Below are 26933 nucleotides of genomic sequence, written 5' to 3'. Positions count from 1 at the left end.
GTTCATTAAAAATTTCAAATTTTAGAATTTTTTTTTTTCATTTTTTTAATTACATTTAACTTTTTAATGTTATTACTGCCCCATAAACCTTAAAAGGCAGTCGGAACATGCAGGGCTTCGACCTGATACGAGCAGTTTTGTTAATTATAGAAACTACCGCAAGCATATTGACAGTTCAAAATTTATAGTTTATCAAACATTTTATTGTAAAATTTAAATTAATATACTGAAAATTTTGTAAGCAATAAAAGGTATAGTTTGCGTGCGTCTAGTAGAGAATTAATGGAACCCAATAGCTTGAACATCAATTCAACTTTTTAGGTAAATTAAGTGGTCAATAAATCGGTTCTTCCTGCTTTGGTTAAAATTGATGAGTAGGTAAAGTGATTTTTTCTACTGATTAGCTGATGATGTGGGTAAACTTCTAGCTTCACCATTTTGCGATAAATTACTGGAATTTTGTTGAGGCTGCTTATAGACTCAGTTTGCGTAGCGACATTAATCTGGGCAATTCGTTAAAAAAAACATTTGATATGAAAATAGCAGTGCTCCCGGTCGAAAACTCTCATGTATATCATATCCAAGCAATTGGGGGCTAAAAGAAATAGTGCCAGTGAGCATGCCAACGATGAGAACTAGATCATTCTGCCAGTTTGCTTGAACAATTTATGCATTCATTAAATCATCCAGCAAACTGACCAACTTTTGAAATTTTAATCACAACGCATGCCTAACAACACATTTTTCATAATTATTAATTGGTTATAGACGATAAAAGAAGTGTTTTTTGATCAAGGAGCAATGATCTTTTTGTCAAACTTCCCAAAACTTTATTCAAGATGTCGTAACATACGTTTCAGGGGGTGTAACCTAATTTCAGGGGGTGTAACAGGTTCAGTTTAGAATCGGCTAAGGTCGAGCCAGCTTGCATCTAATGTTTACCTTTAAGACCGTCTCCGATAATCAATCGGCTGGCAAAAAGTTAGTTGTTATTCTAATTAAGCTACTCAAGCAACAAAATTTGAACAATTTCAGGTTATTTATTTCATGAAATTAATTCAAGTTATTTCATGCAGCGAATCGGATGACAAAAATTTTGAGGTTTTTTTTTGAAGCCATTCAAGCGATGAAAATTTGAAAAATTTCAACTTATTTTATAGAGTCAATCGTTCCGCGAAAAAAATAAGTTGTTCTTAGGCAAGATTTTCATGCTAAGAAATTTAAAATTTTTTAAGGTAATTCTCATGCAAACCGTTTTAAGAAAAATTAAAATTTTCCCCTGCAAGCTATTCAAGTTCAAATTATTTCTTTAAGCGAATCAGTTTGCGAACAGAAAAAGTTTTTCCTAGTGAACTTGTTGAACTAGTGAACAAGCAATGAACCTCTTAAACACCTCAAAAAGCAAATCGGATCGAAAAAAAATCATGTTTTTGTAGCCAGATTATTCAATTGATGAAATTTTGAAATATTTAAAGTTCTTTCAAACAAAAGCAAACGGTTCTCAAAAAATTAAAGTTTTTCGTAAGCAAGCTATTCAAGCTATGAAAATTTGAAATATCTTGATTTATTTCTTAAAATGAATTATATGGCAAACAATTTAAGTGTCAAGTGAAGCCATTCAAGCGGTGAATTTTCCAATTACTTCAAAAACCGTTTTGAGAAAAATTAGAATTTTCTTATGCAAGCTATTCAAGCAATAAAAGTTTCAAAAATTTCAACTTAATTCTTTAAGCGAATCAGTTCGCCATCAGTAGAAATTTTTTCCTAGAGAGCTAGTTGAGTGATTTAACATTGAAAAATTTCAAGTTATTTCATAGAGCAAACTGTACGCAAAGAGTTTGCGTTTCTTAAAATCAAGCTATTCAAGCTATAAAGCTGAAAAAGTTCCCGTTATTTAATGAAGAGAATCAGATGGTGAACATTTTAAGTTTCCGTTGAAGTCATTCAAGAAATGAAACTCCGTAACGTCTCATAGAACAAATCGGTCCGCAAAAACTTACGTTTTTTGTAGGTAGATTACTCAAAAACACTCACGTTTTAGTGACGCAAGTTATTGAAGCTAGAATCAATTAAAAAATTTCGAGTTGCTTAGATCAAAACATTTTGCGAAAATTTAAGTTTTTTCTTAAGCGAGCTAATGGAGCGGGCTAATAGAGCGAATCAGTTCGAAAAAAATCAAAATTCACTTGATCAAGCTATTGTAGCTATTAAAAATTTAAATATTTTTAAGTTATTTATTAGGAAACGTCTTGCGAAAATAAAATTTTCTGCGCGAGCTAATCAAGCCACGAACTTTGAAAAAAATCCAAGCGCTTTGTAGAACGAATCGTTTTACCAAAATTTTATGTTTTCTAAGCAAGCTATTCAAACTATGAAACTTTGAAATTTTTCAAGTTTTTGTGTAGACTAAATCGGTTTGCGAAGATTTAAGTTTTTCTAAGCAAGCTTTTAAAGCTACGAAATTTTAAAAAAATATTTCAACTTATTTTATAGAGTCAATCGTTCCGCGAAAAAAAAAATAAGTTGTTCTTAGGCAAGATTTTCAAGCTAAGAAATTTAAAATTTTTTAAGTTAATTCTCATGCAAACCGTTTTGAGAAAAATTAAAGTTTTCCCCTGCAAACTATTCAAGCAACAAAAATTTGAAAAATTTCAATTTATTTCTTTAAGCGACTCAGTTTGCGAACAGAAAAAGTTTTTCCTAGTGAACTTGTTGCACTAGTGAACAAGCAATGAACCTCTTAAACACCTCAAAAAGAAAATCGGATCGAAAAAAATCATGTTATTGTAGCCAGATTATTCAATTGATGATTTTTTGAAATATTTAAAGTTCTTTCAAACAAGAGCAAACGGTTCTCAAAAATTTAAAGGCTTTCGTAAGCAAGCTATTCAAGCTATGAAAATTTGAAATATCTTGATTTATTTCTTAAAAGGAATTATATGGCAAACAATTTAAGTGTCAAGTGAAGCCATTCAAGCGGTGAATTTTCCAATTACTTCAAAAACCGTTTTGAGAAAAATTAGAATTTTCTTATGCAAGCTATTCAAGCAATAAAAGTTTCAAAAATTTCAACTTAATTCTTTAAGCGAATCAGTTCGCCATCAGGAAAAATTTTTTCCTAGGGAGCTAATTGAGTGATTTAACATTGCAAAATTTCAAGTTATTTCATAGAGCAAACTGTACGCAATCTATAAAACTTTAAACGTTTTCAAGTTTTTAAGTAGACTAAATCGGTTTGCGAAGTTTTAAGTTTTTCTAAGCAAGCTTTTCAAGCTACGAAACTTTGAAATATTTCAATTTAGTTCATAGACTGAATAAGTTCGTGAAACAATTAAGTTCTTCTAAGCAAGCTTTTTTAGCTAGAAACTTTGATATAATTCAAGTTATCTATAAGCCGAATCAGTTTGCGAAAAGCTTAAAGTTTTCTAAGCAAGCTATTCAAGCTATGAAACTTTGAAACTTATTTTGTGGACCGACTTCTAAGATAGATTTATAGATAATAACTTTTGAATGATAAAGCTATGAAACTTTGAAATATTTATTTCATGGACCGAATCCGTTTTCGAAAAAAAATTTTCAGCATGAAGGTTGCTGTTTTCAGTTTATTCGTTTCAGACTGAAAAGAATCTGTTAACGCAAAATTTTGGACAAAAGTAGGCAATTACTGTCTAGCCTTGAAGTTGGATCGAGTTCATCTTTCTCTGATGGTTGCTTTGAATGATTCTTAAACGTTGTGCTCGATAGAAAAGTTAAAACGTTGCGTCCATAGCGCACTAAGACCTTCATTTAATATATAAGATGATGGCATAGAAACCGTTGTTTAACGTTCAACTCAGGCGACATAACGTTCCGAAAAGCATGGGGTTCTGTCCTCGTGATACTAAGTCACTAGCTGGTAGCCATCAAAGCTGAACATAAACAGAGTCTATATTAGAACTTAGTTTGTTACTTTCGTAGATTAAAATAACTAAGTTCAGTTCAGGATTCAGCTCGGCAGTAATTAATGAGAAACTTTGCAATGAGCAAATATATTATATTTCAGCATTATCGGAACAAATCTTGGCACAATCGTGGCTCTTCTGTAAATCTAACAGACTAGGGGATTGAAAATTAAGGATAGTCTATACTCAGCTCCAACGAAGAAATTTTAATTTCTGTGAGAAGGAACGCGAAAAAAAATTGCCGTATTTGAGTGCATAAAAAAATCCGTATCTGAGTTTTAAAATGAGGAAAATATAAAAAGTCAGAAAAATTATTCTAAATAGTTAAAGAAATACAATCAGATCTCTGCGACATTTTTTTTGAAGTTTATTGCTATAAAATAGTCAAATGTTCTCAAAATCAAAAATACTTCTCAAAAGATTATCTAACTATCTGATTTCTTATGAAAAAATAAACTCAAAAAACAAATGCAAACAATCATTAACTGCAATGCTATTCGAAGCTTTAAGCAAAATTAATAAGAAATCTTTCGCAAAGAGAGAACATTTAATATTTGTCATCCTTATCGGAACTATAGTAAATCCAATTCCCGAAAGTATCTGACATCAACAAAATCTTTACTGTACTTATGGTTTCACAGGTTGACGACACTGATACTTTTTTCATGCGCTCTGCTCCAAACATTTACCTTTACATGTGCAAGTATTCCTACTTTTTTCATGAAATCGCTTCCGGGCTAAAACAAATTTTTAGCTGAAACTAATGCTTAAGAGCTCCTGGAGGATCAACTGAAAATATCATCAATTGAAACCGAGGGTCACTTTGCGATGAGAAACTAGCAGTAAGGCAGCAACTAGCAGTAAGGAGAATGTTAAGCTCAATTCAAAAAAATTCTCCTCAAATTGAAATCTGTTGATGAGTTGATGTAATTATCTGTGCCACCGTAAATAAAATTGAGCAGAAGTTCCATCTGAAAATTTTAAACTACTGTCAGGATCCTTCTCTTAAACTACAACTTTCGTTAACTCGGCAGTTGTATGAAAAACCGTCCTTATTGCCATAAATCAATCGCTTTTATGATGAAAGATACCCGGCTCGAGATCGGGGACTTATGTTGCGACCATTGCGACTCAAAATGGGTATGCTGCGACCATTGCGACCCAAATCGGGTATGTTGCGACCATGCCTACCGAAATATTTGCGCGACTTTGCCCGACTAAACATTTTTTTTTGCGATTTCGCGCAACTCAAAAACAAGATGTAGCGATTTTGCGCTACCAAAGTGATTTGCGCAACTTTGGTTTGCAATTTTGGGTCGATGTTTGCAAGGTATACGTTCTAAGATCTGTACGTATTTTGAAATTCGACAAAAAAGCAACCTGACCCTCCTGACAAGCGCAGACAGGATGGTAATTATTCAGGAATTTCAAATAGACCTATTAAAGGACAAATAATAACATTTATGTAACATGTGTGCAATAACCATTTTATTGGATGTATATTTCCAAGTTTTAATTTGTTCCGTGCTTAATTTGCAATGACATTGAAAAAAGCGAGTTCTGCAGTTAACTGAATTCATTTTGTATTTGAGAAATTGATCTGGTTTTTTATGTCTTCTCAAATTGTAATTAAGTAATGCATAGATATTGCTTATCCAACTGAATATTAGTTCAGATTTCATTATTAAGGTCGTGATTTATTTCCTAGTAGACAAGAAACAACAGCTAGTCACAGAAATGAGTTTTAATGTAATTTTTCTGTTTGAAATTAAACAATGGAACCGCTATGGCGTTCTGTGTTTTTATGAGCTTTGTTCCGTGCTCAGCGAGATATAATATGATTTTTTTTTAGCAGAATCAGTAAATGTATTGATTGTTCTTTTCAACCAATCAAGTACCAGAAGCTCTATTCAATTGCTCAGGTCAACTATTTTTAGACAAAAATTTGTGCTTCTCTTCAAGCTTCCGCAGTTTAGAGTCATTTTGATAAACGTTTTATGTGTTTTTTTTCTAAACATTTTCATGCTAATGTTTAGAAAAATAACACACAATGAATTCATCAAATTGACCCCAAACTGCGGCAGCTTGAAAAAAACAGGCTCACTTTGTGTCTGAAATTAGGTGACCTGAGCAATTTGAATCTCGATTGATTGAAATGAATAATCAACATGCATACTGATTCTACTTGAAGAAACTTATTAAATCTCGCGACGACCGGAACAAAACTCGGGCCAAAACTACTTACAAATTTGGTCAGTCAGAAAGCAGCGAAAGTCGGTGACAGGACAAAGTATCCCATACGAAAGTATCCCATTACAAAATATCCCATACCAATATATCCCAATGGACACAATAGCCCATACCAAAATAGCCCACGTCAATTATTTCGAGACGCCATATAGAGATAGTGCTATTGGTAAAAGACTCTTTTCTAAGGCTTAAATATTATTTTTCAACCTGTTAATGGAGTCATAATTGAGAAAATTTTGATAATGAAACACAATGCAAAGACATATCATTAAACACATAGCACCAATCCAATGAACACCAATATGACAGAATTTATCTACGGTAAAACTCATATGGTAATATGGCGTTGTGTAAAATGGCGTTCACATAAATGCCCAATGACCCTAATAACTTGCGACGAAACCATTATTTCGTTCAATCACGAGCACAGCCATGAGATTAGTTCAATTTCGGCATCTTGGTTTCATTTCGTTTGGTTATTCTTTTGCGATATTTTAATTTTTTCGATTCCTCAGATGGGATATTTTAATTAGCGTAGGCTACATCGTCCTGGGCTATTTTTATTTCTGGGATATTTTTGACTGGGATAGCTTCGCCTGGGATAAAAAGGTAAGGGATAAATTGTCATGAAACAACTCTGGATACCCAGATCACCGTATGTTTTGAACGTTCTCGGTCAAATTTCGACCGTTAGTTTCTGACCGCTGGAGGTTAGTTTTGACTGAGCCCGAGGTAAGTTTCTATTAAGTGACTATTCTTTTTCGGTCAAGCACTGAAATTGTGCTCGACTTTGAAAGTCAAAACATAAACCCTCGACTCGGGATACAAACACAGTTTAGCCCTTTTCGTACTATGCTAACCAACGAAATCATTCTAAGACTCAATTGCCAGGTAGTCAGCAACAGTTTTGGATTAAGTCCTTGACCCTTGACACTTTTTTTATTGAAAACAGAAAAATGCATGTGCTTTTGTAATAAGATTATAAAAAAGCAGCAATTTCTTAACGCCATAGAGAAACCAGTTTTTTGCACGTTTACAAACCACCCTTGAAAGTATATAGAAGAAGTTTTGTTAGATTCGTTTGTGAATTTTCCAACAGCTGTTTTCCAACAACTCAACAAAAACAAACAGTATTAAGTTACGCTCCCTGCTAGGGTTAATTTACTCTGCATTTTTTTTACTCTGGTTAATTTTTCTTCTGCATTTTGGGTGGCTCAGAGATGTACTTAGACATTTCTGTAAGAGTACAGAGAAAGCTTTTCGAACAAACCAACCAAAATGGTTTCTTTTACCCGGTTTTTAGAGCGGGCTGACCGACATTGCATTTTGATGGTCAACCCTAAAAAAGGTACTCTTAGATCGTAACGTAATTAAAACAGCTAGATAGAGGGCAAAAAAATTAGGAAATTGAAGAAAAAGTAAAAAAAAAGTGAAAAAAGGAACAAATATAACGTATATAAAAAAAATAACGTATAGTAAGATCAACTTTTTTCTAAAGAACGTAAATTATGCTTTAAATAACCCAGAATTTGTTAACAAAACTAACCAATAATGTTTGAAAAAATCAGACTTAATTTTAAAAAGTAGAATTATTTTCTCAAAAACATTTTAATAATTTTGACTGTTATCAAAATAAAATGGATTTTACGTTTCAATGAGAGTGGCAAGTGATCCAACTTCAACTGATTATAATTATTTTTTTTAATTAAGTGGAGATTGGCCACAAAATGACATTATAATCAATTTATCCATATATATCCAAAAAAATTCAATACGGGGATCTTTGTTAATTAAATGGTCTTGGCGACTGCTCAAAATTAAGTTTCAGAAGCTTAATTTGCATAAGCTTTTTCAAATTCGATTAGAAAATTTATCGACCAATCGTAATTAAAATGGTTTATTAGGTATGCATTTATAAAACGAAATCATTTTGAACACCTTTTTAAAATTCAGTGTGATCGAACTACAAAAAAAATCAAACAAAAAGCTTTTTCACAAAACCGTCCGTCTTTCAAGCAAATCATAGATTCACTGTTCCTGGACCACCCAAAGTGAACCATTCGTTTTCTCAAATATATATTTAAGAAACACGAAAAATACAGAAGCCATAGCGGTTGGAATGTATTTCAAAAAAAGTTAAATTAAATTCGTTTCTGTGACCATCTTTTGTTTCTTTTCCGTTAGGGAGAAAACGCAATTTTTATAATTAAATCTGCACAAATTTTCATGGGGGCTTACAAATATCCACGCATCACTGGATCAGAGTTTGAGAAAAACACAACCAAAATTTGAGTCTAAAAAACGAGTTCAATTAACTACTCGATTATTTGCAAAAGTAACTACTAATTTTTCATGACTACTATTTTAACACCCATATTTTCATGACATTATAATAAGTTTTTATCCATAAAACTTCAATGTGTGGATCTTTCCGCCGTATATGTGAGTGTTAAAATAATGGTTTTGAGGAATGCTCAATTTTAAGCTTGATTTGAATAAATATATTCAAATTCGATTAGAAACTAAGTCGACTAGCCCAAACGTAATTAATATATGTTTATTTAAAATACATTTTTAAGACGATGCTTTTTGAATTTTTTTTAAAAACAAACTATCAGTTTAAGATTTGTTTTAGCTAGGAATTATTGTCTCAATTAGTAGCAACGAGCCAGCACCATGATAGTTTGCAAAAAGTAAGGCCGATTAAGAGAGAGCGCGATGTTGGCTTCTTGTTTAGAAAACTGCATGCGCCGCAGGAAACTTTTCAGGAAAAACGGTGCTTATGATCTGTACTGAGAAGGCTTTGAAAGTTCACTGTGGTTGAACTGCGAAAAAAATTCAAACTAAAAACTTTATCACAAAACGTGAGTCGCTCAAGCAAATCATAGATTCGTTGTTCCTAGAACGCCTAAGTGAACCATTCTTTTCTAAAGCATTTTTTTAAATAACATACAAAATACAGATAACCATGCCGGTTGGAATGCTTTAGTTCAAAAAAGTCACATTAACTCGTTTCTGTGACTATCTTTTGTTTCTTGCCTTTTAGGAAAAAAGTAGTAATTTTGATAACTGAATCTGTTCAGATATTTGTGGGTGATGACAAATATCCACGCATAACTTGATTGGAAATTGAGAAAAACAAAACCCAAATTTGAGTCTCAAATACAAAACGAGTTTAATAAACTACTCGATAATTTGCAAAAATAACTAGTAAATTTTCATGACCATTATTTTAACACCCACATATACGGCGGAATTTTAACACCCATATTTTCATGACATTATAATAAATTTTTATCCATAAAACTTCAATGTGTGGATCTTTCCGCCGTATATACGAGTGTTAAAATAATGGTCATGAGGACTGCTCAATTTTAAGCTCGATTTGAATAAATATATTCAAATTCGATTAGAAAGTATGTCGACTAGCCCAAACGTAATTAATATTTGTTTATTTAATATACATTTTTAAGACGATGCTTTTTGAATTTTTTTTTTAAAACAAACTATCAGTTTAAGTTTTGTTTTAGCTAGGAATTATTGTCTCAATTAGTAGCAACGAGCCAGCACCATAATACTTTGCAAAAAATAAGGCCGATTAAGAGAGAGCGCGATGTTGGCTTCTTGTTTAGAAAACTGCATGCGCCGCAGGATACTTTTCAGGAAAAGTGGTGCTTATGATGTGTACTGAGAAGGCTTTGAAAGTTCAATGTGGTTGAACTGCAAAAAAATTCAAACTAAAAACTTTATCACAAACCGTGAGTCGCTCAAGCAAATCATAGATTCGTTGTTCCTGGACCGCCTAAGTGAAACATTCTTTTCTAAAGCATTTTTTAAATAACATACAAAATACAGAGAACCATGCCGGTTGGAATGCTTTAGTTCAAAAAAGTCACATTAACTCGTTTCTGTGACTATCTTTTGTTTCTTGCCTTTTAGGAAAAAAGTAGTAATTTTGATAACTGAATCTGTTCAGATATTTGTGGGTGATGACAAATATCCACGCATCACTTGATTGGAAATTGAGAAAAACAAAAGCCAGATTTATTTATCAATTACAAAACGAGTTCAATAAACTACTCGATAGTTTGCAAAAAAAACTTCTACATTTTCTTCAGTTTTCTCAAATGCATATAGACTATGAAACTTAAAACCTCCCGATTCGGTAAAGGTATTATAATTTCCTTTTGTATTGAGAAAATTAGTTTTTCTTTACAAAACTCTAAAGCAGACGCTGTAACCCGGGTCGAAGTTCTCACTTTAAGTTTTGACAATCTCTACCAATAAATGTTATATTTCGAATGCCGACCGAAAAAGATGTGCTCGGCCGTGCTCAACTCAATCAAGATGTTTTTCGATTGTCTCGACGAAAAAAACTGTGCTCGATTTTGCTCGACCCACGCGAGGTATGTTTCAACCGTTTCGACTTTCAATTAACATCAAACGCTATGATTTGAGCTTTTCGGGGTGGAAAGTTTACGTAATTTAAACGTGTTTTAGAGATAAATTTCATAACTTTAAATTTTTTGAAAATGGAAAAAAATACCCATGTTCTGTGAATGAGAATGTTTGAAAAATTCATTTTGGCCGACCTAAAAAATTTGGCCGACCTAAAACTTTTTCTTCTGATGTAACTGCCCCGGGAAAGATGATTTATTTCTGAGGGAAAAGAGTAGGATATTCTATTTCATTTTCATTCAATTGGTATAGACTGGTTCAGAGTCACTTGAGTTACTACTATACTGCTTCATCCGGTCCAGTTTCTAAGAACGGCTGTGGTGACACACAACTGGTGGAACAATCGCCTCTCCCCCTCTCTGCTCCTCTTAACCGTCTCACTCCCCTTTGCGATGGGGGAACCGCAAGTTGTACACTTGAAGCAGGCTCTGTGATACATTCGCCCATGTGAGCGCCAACCATCAAACTCGTGCACAGTTTCTACACACCTGAAAAAGAAGCACTTGTTCAATTAGACGAAACTGTTCAATAATCCTCAAACCACCCTCAGTGATTTAGCTAATCATGTTCACGTGGTCTTTATGATAGAAAAACAATTTAAAAAAATACTGAAATGTGGTTAAAAAATGAGCCTTTTATGGCTTAGTTGGTCCTCATGAAAAACCAGTAATTCGGCCACCAAATTCATGTTCGCCGTGATCTATTACTGCTTCAAGGTGGAAGACCCTAGGTATTAAAAACAATGAAACTCGCATCACTTTCAATATCTGGTCTCTGATTGGTATTAACATAAAATCAAAAACAAAGACTTGAAAAATCTTCACTGCAAATTTCCAGAAAACAGCAATTAAAGCATGGTGACTAACACTGGACAAATGTGTTTGAGACATTTCCAGTGGGCGACTTCTCTCCCCCTAAGCACATCTGTTAAGATTCAGAGTTAGAGCAAGTAGGACTAGGGGATAGAGGTTTGAGAGTTATCTGAGATTTCAACTGAGGAGAGAGAAGAGATACTGATTGTTGAAGAATGAATTGAGATTGTGTTTATAAAATGACACGACAAACTGAGCATCAAATAGTACCAGTTAATTAATTACCAGTTAATTAATTAGTTTATCAAATACCAGCAGACCAGTTGACCTTGTCTGAGTGCATTGAGTTTTATACCAGTTGACCTTTAATTAGGTTTCTATTGCTCAAGTCTGACCTTGAGTTTGGTCTGGTATTTCACTAGTCTGGCATTGAGCTCGTCTGTCCTCAACACCCCCACTCAGGCTGAATTGGCTTTGTCCAATGTCAGGCTGCAACCCATCAGCGTTCGACGATGTTGATCCACCTTTGCCTTGCTCAGGGATTTCGTCAACAAGTCAGCCTCCATGTTTTCGGTTGGACAGTACTCGAGCGCAAATGTTCCATCCTCGACCCGCTCTCGGACAAAGTGATACTTGACATCAATGTGCTTTGTACGCTTCTGCATTACGGGATTTTTGCACATCTTGATGCAGCTCTGGTTGTCCTCGTTGATCACAGTTGGACCATCACACGTCATATCCATCTCATTGAGTAGGGATCGTAAGTAGAGGCCTTCCTGAACAGCCGCTGCCATTGCTTGATACTCAGCTTCGCTGGTAGATATTGCTGCAGTAGGTTGCTTCTTGGTACTCCAGCTGATTGCTGCTCCTGACCGCTGCACATGAAAACTGTAGCCTGTTGTTGACCTTCTGTCATCAACGTCACCAGCCCAGTCAGCATCTGCTGAACCATAAAGGTTGAACCCATCAGGATCTTTGATGTAGCACAGCTCCAGATCTTTGGTTCCTTTCAGGTATCGCAGTACTCTCTTAGCAGCCACCCAGTGTGTTCTCCCAGGATTCTCCAGAAACCGTGAAAGTTGAGTCACAGTAGCTAGGATGTCTGGCCTCGTTTGCTTGGCTATGTACAATAACGAGCCCACTATGCCTCTGTAGTCCTCACGCTGCATTGCCACTGCTTCTTCTGAGCCCGCTCCAGGGCAGTCCTTCTTCGTCAACTGAGTGCTGATATCAGCTGGTGTCCCTACTGGTTTGCAGTCAGCCAACCCAAAGCGCTCCAAGCAGTCTTCAATGTAGCGAGACTGATTCACAGTGACAGAACCAGGTGCCCGTTTGACCTGCATTTTCAAAAACCAGGCTAATGGACCGCGATCATCCATCTTGAATCGGTCAGTGAATCGGTCCCTCACCCTGTCAACTTCTGCTTGCAGTTTGCAGCCAATGATGATATCATCCACCCATACTAGAACATAGATCATAGCATCATCCATTCCCCTCATCGTGAACAAACAGAAGTCATTGGTGCTTCGAGTGAAACCAGTCTCCAGAAGAAACGTGCTCAGCGTCTGGTACCAGTCCCTTCCTGCCTGCTTCAGCCCATAGATACTGCGTTGTAGCAAACACACTTGGTTGTCCCCGCTGCTGAACCCCTCGGGCTGTTCCATATACACAGTTTCTGTTAACGGCGAGTTGAGGAAGGCTGACTTCACGTCCATCTGATGAAGTACAAGATCATCTTGCGCTCCCAAAGCCAGTAGTATTCTCTTTGTTTCTGGTTTACAGGTTGGCGCAAAGGTCTCATTGAAGTCCAGTCCTTCCACTTGCATAAAACCCTTCACCACGTATCTGGCTTTAAACCGCTCCACTTGTCCCATTGCACCTCTCTTCACAGCAAGCACCCAGCGTCCAGGAATGACCTTGCGAGAATTTGGTCTATCAACAAGTGTCCAGGTGCCCATTGCCTTCAGTGACTGCACCTCCAAAGCCATAGCTGCTAGCCACTGCTCCCTTTCTGGTCCAGATACTGCTTCCAAGTAGCTTCTTGGCTCTTGTGCTATCACTGAAGCATGAGTGTAAGCCAGTCCGTATCGGATGGGAGGGTTCCGCGTTCTAGTTGACCGCTGCTCTGGAATCTCTGTTGGCCTCTGCTCTGGAGGCTCTGTGGAAGGTGGTTCCAATTCTTCAGTCTCGACTGGGTCATCTTCCGTAACCCCCACTGAAGCTGCTGCTCCACTATCATTCGCTTTATTGGTAGACTCAGTGATGGCCTTCGTGCTAGTTTCCTCTACATCAATGCATCCCTCGATTGATAGACCCAGTGTTTGTGACTGCTCACTGTCTACCAGAAAGTCGTCTGGAATGATGTCTTCATTGAACGTCACGCTTCTTGCTCGTACCACTCGCTTTGTCTCCAGGTCCATCAGCAAGTAGGCTTTGCTCTCCTCGTCATAACCAATGAACTTGCTCTTCTTGCCTTTCGGATCCAGTTTCCGCCGGTTTCCTCTGTCCAGGTAGTACGCCAGGCATCCGAACACTCGCAGGTAGTTGACTTTCGATGGCTTCCCATAATGCATCTCCATTGATGAAATGCGATGCTCATTGCTGGATGTAGGACACAAGTTGCGAACCCTGACTGCCGTTGACATTGCTCGTACCCAGAACATCTTTGAGAGCTTTGCATCGGCCAGTAGACATCGAGTCATCTCAGTTATCACCCTGTTGTACCTCTCTGCCACGCCATTCTGTTGCGGAGTATTAGGTACTGTAAACTCCTGTTTCACCTGCATTTCTCTACAGAACATCCGAAAAGCATTCGACGAATACTCACCTCCGTTGTCAGTTCTCAAGCACTTCGGTGTTCCGTGCTCAGCTACAAAGTCTTTGAACTTCGAAAGAGTATCGCTCTTCTTAACCAGGTACTTGACCACTGCCAGATGGCTGAAGTCATCAATGAAGCTCACGGCATAGCGCGCTCCATGCATGCTCGCAACTTCAAATGGTCCCTGGATGTCGCTGAAGACCCGCTGCCCCACTGCAGTTGCCCTGTTCTCTGTCTTCTTTGGCATTGCTACTTCGTGCATCTTCGAAGCTGTGCACACTTCGCAGAACCCTAGCTCGCCGACATCAACAACTGATATTAGATCATGCTTGTTGAGATGCCCCAGCCTTCGGTGCCACAGCATTGCACTACTTGTCTCCATCTTCGCTTTCGTAGCTAGAGTCATCGCGTTCCTCTTGAACTTGCACTCCAGGAAGAAAAGCTTGCCGCGCTGCTTCACTGGTAGCCGTCGACCATCCGGTGCCACAAGATGAGAAGAGTCTGATGTAAAGCTGAAACTAGACCCTCTAGCTATTGCTGAGCTCACACTCATCAGATTCACGTTGTAGCTCGGCACAAACAGCACATTGTGGAAAGTGTAGCTCCTCGTCACATCTTGACAGTCTCGTATGTCCACTTCCACCGAGCCTATGCCCTCAATCTTTGATATTGTACCGTTCGGATTCTCAACTGTTGTCCCCTCATCCCATTTCTCAAAGCTTGAGAAGACAGCCTTGTCGCGCACTACATGATCGGTGCATCCCGTATCCACAATGAGATCATCTCCCTTCATTGAGGTTGTTGCACAACAACTGAAGAACCCTGTCTTTGCCTGCTTGCAGTCCCTTGCAAAGTGTCCTTGTTGTCCACACTTGAAGCACCCTTGCTTCCTTGAAGTTGGACCACTTGCTTCATTCGAGCCACTGCCTCGAGCACCAGATTGACCACTGTCACTTCTGGATCTGCAATCTCTTGCCAAATGACCCTTCTGACCGCACACAAAACAGCCACCACCCGACGCTCCTTTCTTCTTCCTCACAGCTTGCATAGCTATGTGTCCATTCCCAGTCTTCTCTCCACATCGAGCTCGTCTCGAGTCATCATAGTTCCTCAACCTCGTTCTCAGCTCTGTAAAAGTCTTGGCCGGCTGGAAGCTCTCCTGCACCACGAAATGCTCAAAGCTGTCAGGCAGTCCGTTGATCACGAGCGCATTGAAGAGTGTGTCCGTAATTGCTTCCCCAGCTTCACTCAGCCGCGTCATCAGCTCTTGACTTCGAACGAAGTAGTCATCGAGATCCTCCTCTGATCCTAGGCGCAGCTTCGCAAGCTGGCCTACTAGACTGACCACTGTAGGCCTCTCCACACTGCAAAACTTCTCTTGCAGCAGTCTCCAGGCCTTCGTCCCATCGCCATAGCCATCCGCAGCCACGCAGTCGTTCTTGATGTACATCAGTGTGGTGTTGTTCAGGACCAGAGCTAGATGTGACCACACTGTGTTTCGGTTGTCCTTCCTCTGCTGGATCAGCACAGCTCGCTCCTGCATCTTGGTGTTGTACGCCGTCATCTGGTCAGCATTCGGATTCTCAGGTAGCGTAGGTTCAGCTTCTGGTAGATCGTCATTGCCCATCACAGTCCTGAACAGGCCTTTGGTATGCATCAGTGCCACAAACTTCGTCGACCAAGCTGGAAAATCTTCAGACTTTCCACTGAATCCAGCCAGTTTCAAGTCCATCTCTGCTTTGCTAAAGGCTAGATAAAAGCTAAAAAAAAACTCTGACAGAAATCAAATAATTATTAAATCAAAAAGTTTAGAAATCTGGGCCCATAACCTGTTAAGATTCAGAGTTAGAGCAAGTAGGACTAGGGGATAGAGGTTTGAGAGTTATCTGAGATTTCAACTGAGGAGAGAGAAGAGATACTGATTGTTGAAGAATGAATTGAGATTGTGTTTATAAAATGACACGACAAACTGAGCATCAAATAGTACCAGTTAATTAATTACCAGTTAATTAATTAGTTTATCAAATACCAGCAGACCAGTTGACCTTGTCTGAGTGCATTGAGTTTTATACCAGTTGACCTTTAATTAGGTTTCTATTGCTCAAGTCTGACCTTGAGTTTGGTCTGGTATTTCACTAGTCTGGCATTGAGCTCGTCTGTCCTCAACAACATCACGTGACTCATCCCAGCCAATCACACCCCCACACATGGCACAAATGCACTCTTCTGGTCCCGTTGTGTTGCTACGACGTCTCCGCATTGATTCACCGGCTGCACTGCCCCGATCTCTCCTCAAACTCTCTTTTTGATCTCCTGTCGTGCCTTAAACAATCATTTTGATTTCATATCTAAAATAAAAAACAGAAAACTACAATTTTAAATGCTGTCAAATTTTTTCGAGGTGACAATTAACCATTTGCGTGGTTACAAAAACTAAGAACGCTTTTAGAAGGTTTATTGGTTGACACCCACACCAGATGCGAAAACCAGATCTTCCATCGCAGCAATGAATTTTGGATTAATTTGTCAAGTGCTGCGTGGTGTAAATTGTTCGATTCTGATTGGCTGCAAGTTCCAATTTAAAACCAATTTAACATCCTCCCCCTAAGCTCTTTTTTTTGGGGGGGGGGGGGGATTTAGTTAACAATCGCCCCCTTTGGTATCTATTTAAGAATTACCACCTCTATAAGTAAAAGCAGTAAATTAGCACTAGAGCGTTCTAGTTTTTATTCGAATCTATTTATTATTCGACTTTTGATTGGTCGAAGTTTCGACTAAATTAATCTACTTAAAAATTACCCCCTTTCAAGAAAGGGGGTAACTGTTAAGTAGCTTAGGTTAGTAGAATCTTTGTGCAAAACCCGGGGGATTTTAACTTGGCGCACACTTCATATGATGTGCCTTCCTCTCAATTGGGTACATTTACACATGTTTTGTTCGCTATGTATTGTTCACGATGTCTGTTCTGTTATACGGCCTGTATAATTGATCTTTAAGTCAGTCTGAGAAGTACCTGATTTAAGGGAGAGGATGCGGGTCGACGCCATATCCCCGTCAGACATTCGTACCCCTTCGCCGCCAAAAAGGATCCACTTTGGCCCAATTTTCATATATTCTCTCACCGACTAGCCTTAGATTTTTTCTACAAGTGCCCACGGCGATAACATGCTAATTTTGAGGGAGGAGTGCGCGCCAAAAAACCAAAAAAGTGCTGTTCATTTTCTTCAAAAAAGGCCAACAAAGTGCATTTCTTGACTATGTTTCTAAAATCTCTCCTGCGGGGCAAAATTTTTGTGGAAAAATAGTTTTTTTTAGTGTTTTGGGGGACCTCTGAAAGTAAATATTATCCGCTTGAGTTTTTTGTAAATTCAAAACCCTCAAAAAAATTTTTACTCCGCCCCTGCTAAAACCCCTGAACTTGATTGATTGAATCAACTCGTAACCGAAAGAAATGTCCTTGTGGTTTATCAACAACAGGTTGTTAGCAACCCATTTCTTTTTACTTTTGGACCGTTCAACAAAAAAATTTCCCTATAACGAGGCAATTAACCGTTTAGTGGAATGTTGGTGGTTTTCTTGGATGGTGGGGGTAAGACATCTGCTTGGTACACACTACCCAGTGACCGTCTACTAGGGGGCGTGTCTGTACTGTATCTGTGTCCCCTGTGCGGCTGCCAATTCACTAGGAGATCTCCTTTTGCTCTGTTGCCAGATGTTACTGATGTTTCAGATGGACCTATGTAGAAGGTTTCAAAGCGTGAGATTATCTTGGTTGGTAGATAATGGCAGGTACTCAAGAGTTTTCATCGATTTTGAGCTGAACCAATTTGTCGTTCAGACTTTTTCTATCAAAGTTGGATGTTTACTTTAATAAGTGATATAATTTTGTAAGTATCACTTCCATTTGAATCAAACCTTCGGTACGGAATTGCATTTGACCATTAGAATTAAATTTTAAAAGTTAGTAGAACAAGGATAGCCGGTTATTGAGCACGTAGCACAGAATGCTCCGATTAGAGTCTTTAAAAAACTACAATTTTTTTTAAAGATTATCGTAGTTTTTTCTGTGTGGTGTGATAAAAGAATCTGACGTAAAACTACATTTAGGCATTTTCGACAGCCATAGTAATATAGCAAAATGGAAAAAATGCAGATATTGGACTACAAAACCAAAAAAAAATTTAAAAAATCAATTTTTTGTTTCAAAGTTTTTTGCAGAAAATATAAACTTTTTTGTTAAAAAGTTTTTGCAGAAAATATAAACTTTTTTGTGAAAAAGTTGTTGAGCTAAGAAATTCCAAAAACAAACTAAATTGCTTGAAACTATTTTTTTAGGGCTTAAATTATGCATAATTAGGCTGTTGCAAGCCTGCTCGCTTCCTTTATAAGCTCGAATTAAGACAAAAAATCAAATAGTTCAAACCGGTTTTTCTCGACACTGGGAAATTGTTTTGGAAATTTTTACGCAAATGAAAAGGCTGAATTACGACTGGAATAACTTCAATATGACATTTCACTCAACTCTCATCTATAATTTTTTGTGGTAGCTGATTTTGCGTGGAAAACAAAAAAAAATAAACAGAAAAACTAAAATGCACCCGAATACAAAGTTCCTCCCCATTTTTCCTCCCTCTCCGGAACAAACAAAATCACAGCCAATTATTTCCAATCTAGTCTAGTGGCAACGTAAAGGAAACAAAAACAAAACTGCTCGTATCAGGGCCAATCAAATGTCCGAAACACTTTTTTTAAGTAACCCTCCTTGACGCCATATAAAGTACAAAATGATATAATTCAATCCTAGTAACGTAGCATTTATGCCAAAATAGCTTGCTTTAACCAATGTGGAACGATTATTGCGTGGATTTAACCTCCGCTAACGTGTTAATTGAGCAAAACCTATCGCGCGTTAATTGTCCCAGTTTGGCGCGTTAATTGTTCTTTTTTGGCGCAAAACCTTGGCGCGAAACGTATCGCGCGTTAAATGATCGTTAGACCCGCATAACTATTCAAAAAATAACCACAGATGAAAATTTGAATAATAATTGGGTTCAGGGCAACAATACGTCTAGAATTGTTTTGAATAATACTGTCAAAAATGGCTACTTAAAAAACCGAAGTCTGCAGAAAAAAAACAGCTCGAGCACAAATATTCCAAAAATTTCTTCGAAAGTCAGAATAGCAAACTAATTTAAGTTTACCAACTGACAAATGATTGGGTGGAAACTTTTAGACATAATAGCTTGTTTTGAAACACTTCAAGCAGAAAAAAAAGTGAAACTAGCGATATGCGCGCATAGCAAGATGTGTAGCCACTCGATTGATAAAAATTTCTGATCGAGTTACATAAATCAGAATAAAAACATTTAAAGAAATCGTATACTGTTTCCATCAGATATAGACACTTGAAGTAATGTCGGAGCCTAGTTCACGATAACCACAAAACGTGCATCAAAACATTAAGTTTTAATTTTAAGGGCAGATTTCGCAAATTCGGGCCAGCTCTTTTGGACACGCTCTAAAAAAATTCTTCAGTTGATTTTGATATTATCTATGGAGCTGGGAGCATCATAGTTTGGTTGACCTTAAAATGGTCGTTATATTTTTCGAGTTTTTTTGAAAATCTAGCTTTACCTGAGTGTTTTTGTGACGATTTGTAGCTTTTGAAGTTATTCTTTAAGTTTTCCTCTCCTTCCCAGATTTTTCCTCTGAAACCGATTTCGCTCCCTGTCCTCAATTGTGTATTCCTGCAAATATGGAGAAAATTAAATGAACTCAGCTAAGTTACATTTTTGAGCCTACTCATGCCATATCCCTCAATTCACCTATGCCAGCTAAACAGTCGTGAAAATTATCAGTTTTTAAATGTTTTAATGTTTTAAATGTTTTAATTCAATATAGTTTTTGATCTGATAACTCCAATGAGCACATATAAAGCTCAGCAAAACTGGATAATTTGCAAAACATCTTAACTGTCTAATTGTAACAGATTACCTTTGACTGATGGCTGTGGTGGATGGTGCCTGCATGTTATCCTGTGCTTGTTTCTTCCGCAGACACGCCGCACACACCAATACTTGGCGACGTCTTCCTTCCTCTTCTCTTCTTCTATACCTGTCTGCTCTTTGGCTTCTATCGCTATTTGCTAGAAAAATATTAAATGAGAAATTCATCCTCATCGAATAGTAACGTTTAAATTAATTTACATCTTTCCTCCTTTTTATGTGAAGATCGTCCACCCGAGTTGAGTTTGGTTTATTGGTCTAAAAAACTTTAGGCTGATTGTCTAGGGCAAACATCCGATATGTCAAACATCGAACTTATATAATAATTGTGATGACGTTAGACTTTCAAAAAAGACGTAGTTCAATTATCCGAGGCAAACTCTCGGTTTAAGGTCGCCGGTGGGTGCGCTAAATGAGCGTCGCCCATTTGCGACAAAACCGGCTCCAATTTTCATATTGAGTCCTACCCTCTGTTGGCAAGCTTGCAACACGCTGGTGCGACCGCGGCGATCCGCCTTCATGCAGTCATTACAGCATCTGTTAAACGAACGGTAAAAATAAGATCTTTACCCTAATTTTTAAAAATTATTGCTTGTCTGCCCTAGTAAAGCTTTTTTCGGATGTTTGCAAAGCTTTTTGGTTTTTTGGATGTTTACACGGTAATAGACATAGTGGAAAATTGTATGGCTAGCATTTTTCATCAACTCGAGGCCATGATAAGAATAATATACGCATGCAGTTTTTTGCAAATTTTTAAAAGACAGCTTGCTGCCATCACCCTTGAGGCAACGGGCAGTGATTGTAAAACGATCGAAGCACCAACATCTGAAATTGTCGCCAATTTTCCAATTTTGATTTCAGGCTTGGAACCATGCTATAATTAATTCGACTTGCTGACTAAAGGTTCTTTGTTTTGGTCGGACAACTGCACTATCGGCTGTAAGCACCTGTTTCAGAATAGTACGTTGCTTGGGTGATTGTGTGCGCCGAGTGTGTTGAGAGTGGCTTGTGACAGAATGCGCACTTGGCACACTGTCTGTGGTAGCTCTGGCCCTCCACACTCACTTCCTCCATCCAGAACACAGCCTACAACGAAATTCAACACATACATCAAATTGCGGCGTTGTCTAAATAGCACACAGTGTTCCGATTTGAAAGTGTTTGTAGCGGAAAGTTTGAAGACGAATGAGACGTTGTCTGCAATTTTCATAACAAAAAAGTATTTCATCTTCAATTGATTCTCTGGATATTTTACCACAATTTGTTGAGTTCACACGAAAGAATATCAAAAGGCATTTCAAACTGTCGAGTGATGTCTCTTAAACCATTCATCAGATTTTCCGTTTCAAATACATCCTAAAAAACGCACTAGTCAAACTAATAAAAAGAGAAAAAAAAATAAAAAAACTATACTCATGAGCTGAACTTGACGCAAAAAAAACTTAAAAAACCGGAAGATAAAAAATTGTCAGATTTTGTAATTTTTTTTTTGCAATTTTCCCAGTTTTTCCATTTATTTCCAGTCTTATCTCAAGGATTCTAGTAATTCCTAATATCTAACTTATAAAAATCCTCAAACCTGAGCAAATATTTGTTTTCAATTTTGTGGATTTGAGTAAAATGTTGCTTTTCACTATAGAATTATCTAAATGTAATAAATTACTGAAAAGTTCTCTGATTATTTTTTGAAAAGTTTTTTGTGGGCATAATTTTTTGTGGTTTAAACTAAAATTTTTATGTTCTCTGTTTCCCACTACATTTTAAATCATCATTTAATGTTAATTTTTTTTAAGTATCTGTTATGTCATTTTACACTTTACCACCGAGTGTTTTCTTGCTAGTAGTTTGGGTACATTTTTAGTTCGTTAAGTTAATTTCCGACAAAGCATTTTTTTCACCTTAAACAGTTTACACCGAACTTGTAGGTCTCCTACATTGTCAAATGTTTTTTGGATAACATTGATCTAATGATTTTGTTCTGCAATGAATCCATTCAATTTAATTTAGATCTGTTTTTGTTGCCGTTCCGAAAATCGTATTTTAGCGCATACGTTTTGTTTAAACGTATTTTAGCGCATAACAAAAAATTCATTGCGCATAACAAAAAAGTTCGACAATTTTTGAAAAAAAATATTTTGATTTTTTATTCATTCGAAGTTAGGTATTTTTCATCAAGCAGCTTCCAGACTGCTTTCAATTGGCTGTTCATATCTTCTCGTAAAGTTTATTAATATTGGTGTCATCTGCAAGCGTTACAACTTTACTGTTTGAGCAACTATTTGGCAAATCATTTAAGTATAAGTTGAAAAATATCGGTTCAAACACAAGGTCCTAAGGAGCTCTCAGCCTATTATTGTTCCGACTTTCGATACGAAAGTAACGGAATATTTGTTCTCGGGGTGGGTTTTTTTTTCTTCAGACAAATTTCGACTTTTTAACTAGCCATTTTTGACGGAATCTTTTATATCATTCGAAAGGTATTGTTGTCCTGAGCTCAAATTTGAAAAGATATTTCACCTGTGATCATTTTTCGTATAGTTATGGGGGTTTAAAGATTGCCATTTTCGCCAATTCGGGACAATTAACGCGCGGTATATTTCGCGCTATTAACGCGTAAGCGGAGAGTTAATCCGTCCTAGAAATCGTTCCAAATTGGTTAAAAAAAGCTTATTTGCCCTAATTGGTTTGTTACAAGGAGCGAAAGTTATCCTTTTGTACTTTATATGGCGTGTGGGGGGATGATTTTCATAAAAAACTTCAAATTTTAAAATTTTATTTTCATTTTGCTTTATTTAATTGAATTTTTTTAATGTTATTACTGCTCCATAAACCTTAAATTGCAGTCGGAACATTCAGGGCTTCGCCTTGATACGAGCAGTTTTGTTTGAATTATGGAAGATTGTCTCCAGTAACACAAATTGTACGAGCGATTTGAAAAGCATGATTTCAGCAGATGTTATATTAGTTCTCTTGTATAATGTTCCTAGCTTTTTGTTCCGACTTTCGTAACGAAAGTAAAGGAATATTTGTGCTCGGGGTGGGTTTTTTTCATCCGAAAAATTTCGACTTTTTAACTAGCCATTTTTGACAAAATTTTTTACATCATTCAAAATATATTGTTGTACTGAGCTTAAATTTGAAAAGATATTTCACTTGTGATCTTTTTTTGTAAAGTTATGGGGGTTTAAGGATTGCCTTTTTGGCCAGTTTGAGACAAATAACCAGCGATATATTTCGTGCTATTAACGCGTAGGCGTAGAATCAATCCATCTTAGAAATAGTTCTAATTCGGATAACGGAAGCTTATTTGCCATAATTGATTTGCCACTAAGAGTGAAATTTATCACTGTGTATTTTATATGGCGTGTGGGGGGATGATTTTCACAAAAATCTCAATTTAAAAAAAAATATATTTTTTAACATTTGATTTGTTTCATGTTATTACTGCTCAATAGACCTTAAAAGGCAGTCGGAACATTCAGGGATTTGCCCTGATACGAGCAGTTTTGTTTCTAGTTTAATTATGCGTGAAACTTCATTGAGGACTTTCGGTAGGTTCAAAAACGTTTTCATATTCAAATTTTCTTTTCCTGTTTCAATTAATTCAGCATTGGCATCAACAGTTGACATTTTGCAGGGTTAGCTGAACTGTTTTGGTAAAATAAAATGTTGCTAACTAAAAACGATGTAGGTCTATAATTTAATCAATAATGTTTCGAACCCTCTTTAAGAAATGATATTTTATTGACGAAGAGAACATTGTTTCATTGGAACCTTTTGTGATTAGATCAGCCACTAGCTCTCAAATTGACTCTCAGACTTATTATTATTTTTTACACAGCACTCAAAATCAGTTGATAATTATAGATTGATTTGAGATATAATGTTTTTATGATTTATAATATTATTTGAGATTTATATTATGTTTTGAAGATAAAAACATTTAAATGAAAAATTTCCCCCCTTTGTGGTCAGTCAGACAGAGGCAAAAAAACACAAGTATGAAAAAAGAATGAAATGAACTGCCACATTTTTGCACATCGAAAAATCAAAAAACCCAAATACTTTTTTGAAGCCTTATTTTGAGATAAGATCAAATTGAGTTTCCAGAAAGTTAGAGATTCAGAAAAAATAGGTTTGTTCAATTTTGTGTGTAACTGAAAGTAAGCTGGCTACTGTCATCAGTACCCGCCTGATCATAATCAAGTATCATGGATTTTACGGTCTGTTTCCTTAAAAATCTCACGAATCGATTATAATTGAATATTAATCGATTGTAAAAAAGTAAAACAGCGATAATTTTAATCAATTATAATCAATTTTAATGGAATATAATAGATTATTAAAGAATCATAATAGATTTTTATAAGTAAAAGACTGGATTTTCTCAAATGTTGAAAATAAAATGACAAAACTTGAAAGTTGCAATCTCTAAATTGTGTTCGACATTTGTTTAAAGAAAAAAGTTAAATTCTCTTTCTCCCACCCCTACCCCCACACACCTTTTAACACCTCTCTGGGGTAGGCGCGGCGGGGTTTGTGAGGGTAGGTGTGCGTATCAATGTGGGGGTATGGGTGTAAACTTGGGCGTGGTTGACATGGATGTAAAATTTTAGAAGAACGCTAAAAGAAGTAAATCTGAGAAGCATTAGAAACCGAGTAGTTTTCTAAACTGTCAGTAATGCAGAAAAAGCTACAAATTTTGCAGAAAATTTCGAAAAAAAAATATAGAGAGTGTAATGGATTAAAAATGGAGTATAATCAATTTAATTTCTCCAAAAATAATTAATTATATTGGATTATAAATGATTGCGTAATCCCAAAGTGTATTTTTAATGGATTATAATGGCAACATTTATCACCAATTTTATCAGTTATAATCGATTACAGCTGCGGGTAGCACTGAAAGTTTCGACCACAGTAATCTAAATGAAGCAAACTAAAATAACTTTTCCATCAAACATTTTTGTCAATGAACCTCAGCAAGGTTCAAATAGCAGTAGAAACAAATAAAGAGCTCAGTCTGCCAGATATTTTCCATCTTGTTTTGATTGCTCATTCTGATAATAATTAATTTTAAAAATTAGACTGTTACTTCTGATCCTGTCATGTATTTGTGGTTTATGATGTTTTGTAATTTTTAATTTTTGCTGACAAAAGCATATATTACAACGTAGTTTCTTCCGCTTTTTCGAGAGTGAAAGGGCAACAGTTCGGAACAAAATTTAAATTGAGCAAAAACAACAAAAAGCTTAGGTACTTTGTTTTTCAACGTCTAGAAATGGGACGGAACTTTTGTTTGGCGTTGGCTCTCAAAAAGCTAATGCAACTTGAGATATCACAACGCTCTCAGAGGAACTTATTTTGCAGCATCGCCTTAAAATTTTTCCAGTCGTGATTTACTTTTTCAAAATAATCTCGGAATATTAATAAGAACCATGTTTTTAAAAATTGAGCGTGCTAAAAAAATATTTTTGTTCTAACTTTATCGGTGTTTAAGCAGTTATTATTTTATTCTTGCTGTTGAAAAACCAACACGAAGACGGCCAAAAATTCGGAAATGATTTTTTGCTTTTTTTAAGTTAAGCTATCATCCTTTTTTTGATTGAGTATTGCGGTTCACAAAAAAAGTTTAAAGAACACAACTTCTTTTCTCTGTTTTTTTTAAATACCTGATTGTGTTTACCTGGTGACAAACAGGGCACACACTGTCCATACAGTCAGCATGCACCCACTTTCTCTCTCTTTCTCTTCTCTGATCCAGACACTGTCGCGACAATTGCGACCAGGAGTCCCCTGATCGTGTAGTATCCTCATCCACTGTCTCGCTTGTCGGCTGTTTGCACACCACACAGCTGTCACGTGATCTATGTCTACTGCTGCTTCTGCTATTACTTCTCCCGGGGATAGGGGTTGACACCCCCCAGTATGGATACTGATCATCAAGTCCCCCGGCGACCGAGGCGCTGCTGATACACCTACTCCTTAAACTCTCTCTTTCCTCATCCCCCATTTGTCCCCCTCCTCTATTCGCCCTCCTAACCGTACTTCCCTTGTTCCCAATGAACCAGTGTCCGGGATTTGATCCCCGCGAAGGGATGGGGGAGGAAGAGAGGAGATGGGACTCCGATCGAGCCCCTCTTGGCCTTCTGCTGTTCCCAGTTGACATGACTGGCGAGGGGGGCAGCTGGGATCTGGAGCTGTATCGACTTCCTGTAATAACAGATAGTAATTGATATTCAAGGCATGATCTTCTAGGTTATTTACTTCAATGGATCATCCCCTAGAAAATAGAGACAGAAAATGTTCAGAGTAATATTGATAAATGTTTAGTTAAGAGGCAAAACTTTACGTTCAAGGGCTTTCAAAAACATTAAACATAAACAACATTTTTGCGTAACCATTTTTTATATAATTTTCCAGCACTTTTCCCTTAGAGGCGTTCGACTAACGAATTGAATACACGTCTTATGCATGATATAAGATAAATAAAAAATGGCATACGCTTAGACCTGGCAAATTAAGTTGAAAAAGCGAGCTCCCAATATTCAACATAATTTTGCATGCATTTTTGAAGTTTCACTAAACTTTAAATTATACATTTTTTCTGTAAAATAAGCGTTAATTGGCAAAAGGGTTCTGAAATAGA

At 36.7% G+C, this 26933-nt stretch overlaps 1 protein-coding gene across 1 annotated transcript; it reads right to left on the bottom strand.

Moving 5' to 3' along the window:
* Window positions 1-10864: 10864 nt before the first annotated feature.
* On the bottom strand, window positions 10865-26686 carry LOC134854066 (uncharacterized). The gene is made up of 8 exons (XM_063870140.1): window positions 25971-26686; window positions 21232-21370; window positions 20274-20424; window positions 19914-20026; window positions 17830-18015; window positions 16453-16601; window positions 11516-11574; window positions 10865-11137 (listed from the first exon to the last, which is right to left on the bottom strand). Exons 1-8 carry the CDS (start codon window positions 26451-26453, stop codon window positions 10939-10941), a joined length of 1479 nt encoding a protein of 492 aa, XP_063726210.1. The 5' UTR covers window positions 26454-26686; the 3' UTR covers window positions 10865-10938.
* Window positions 26687-26933: the final 247 nt, after the last annotated feature.

This window comes from Symsagittifera roscoffensis, chromosome 9 (assembly GCF_963678635.1).
Source record: "Symsagittifera roscoffensis chromosome 9, txSymRosc1.1, whole genome shotgun sequence".
Classification (NCBI taxonomy): domain Eukaryota; kingdom Metazoa; phylum Xenacoelomorpha; order Acoela; family Convolutidae; genus Symsagittifera; species Symsagittifera roscoffensis.
The sequence above is the reverse complement of the archived record's forward strand: the minus strand, read 5'-3'. Positions and strand labels throughout refer to the sequence as shown.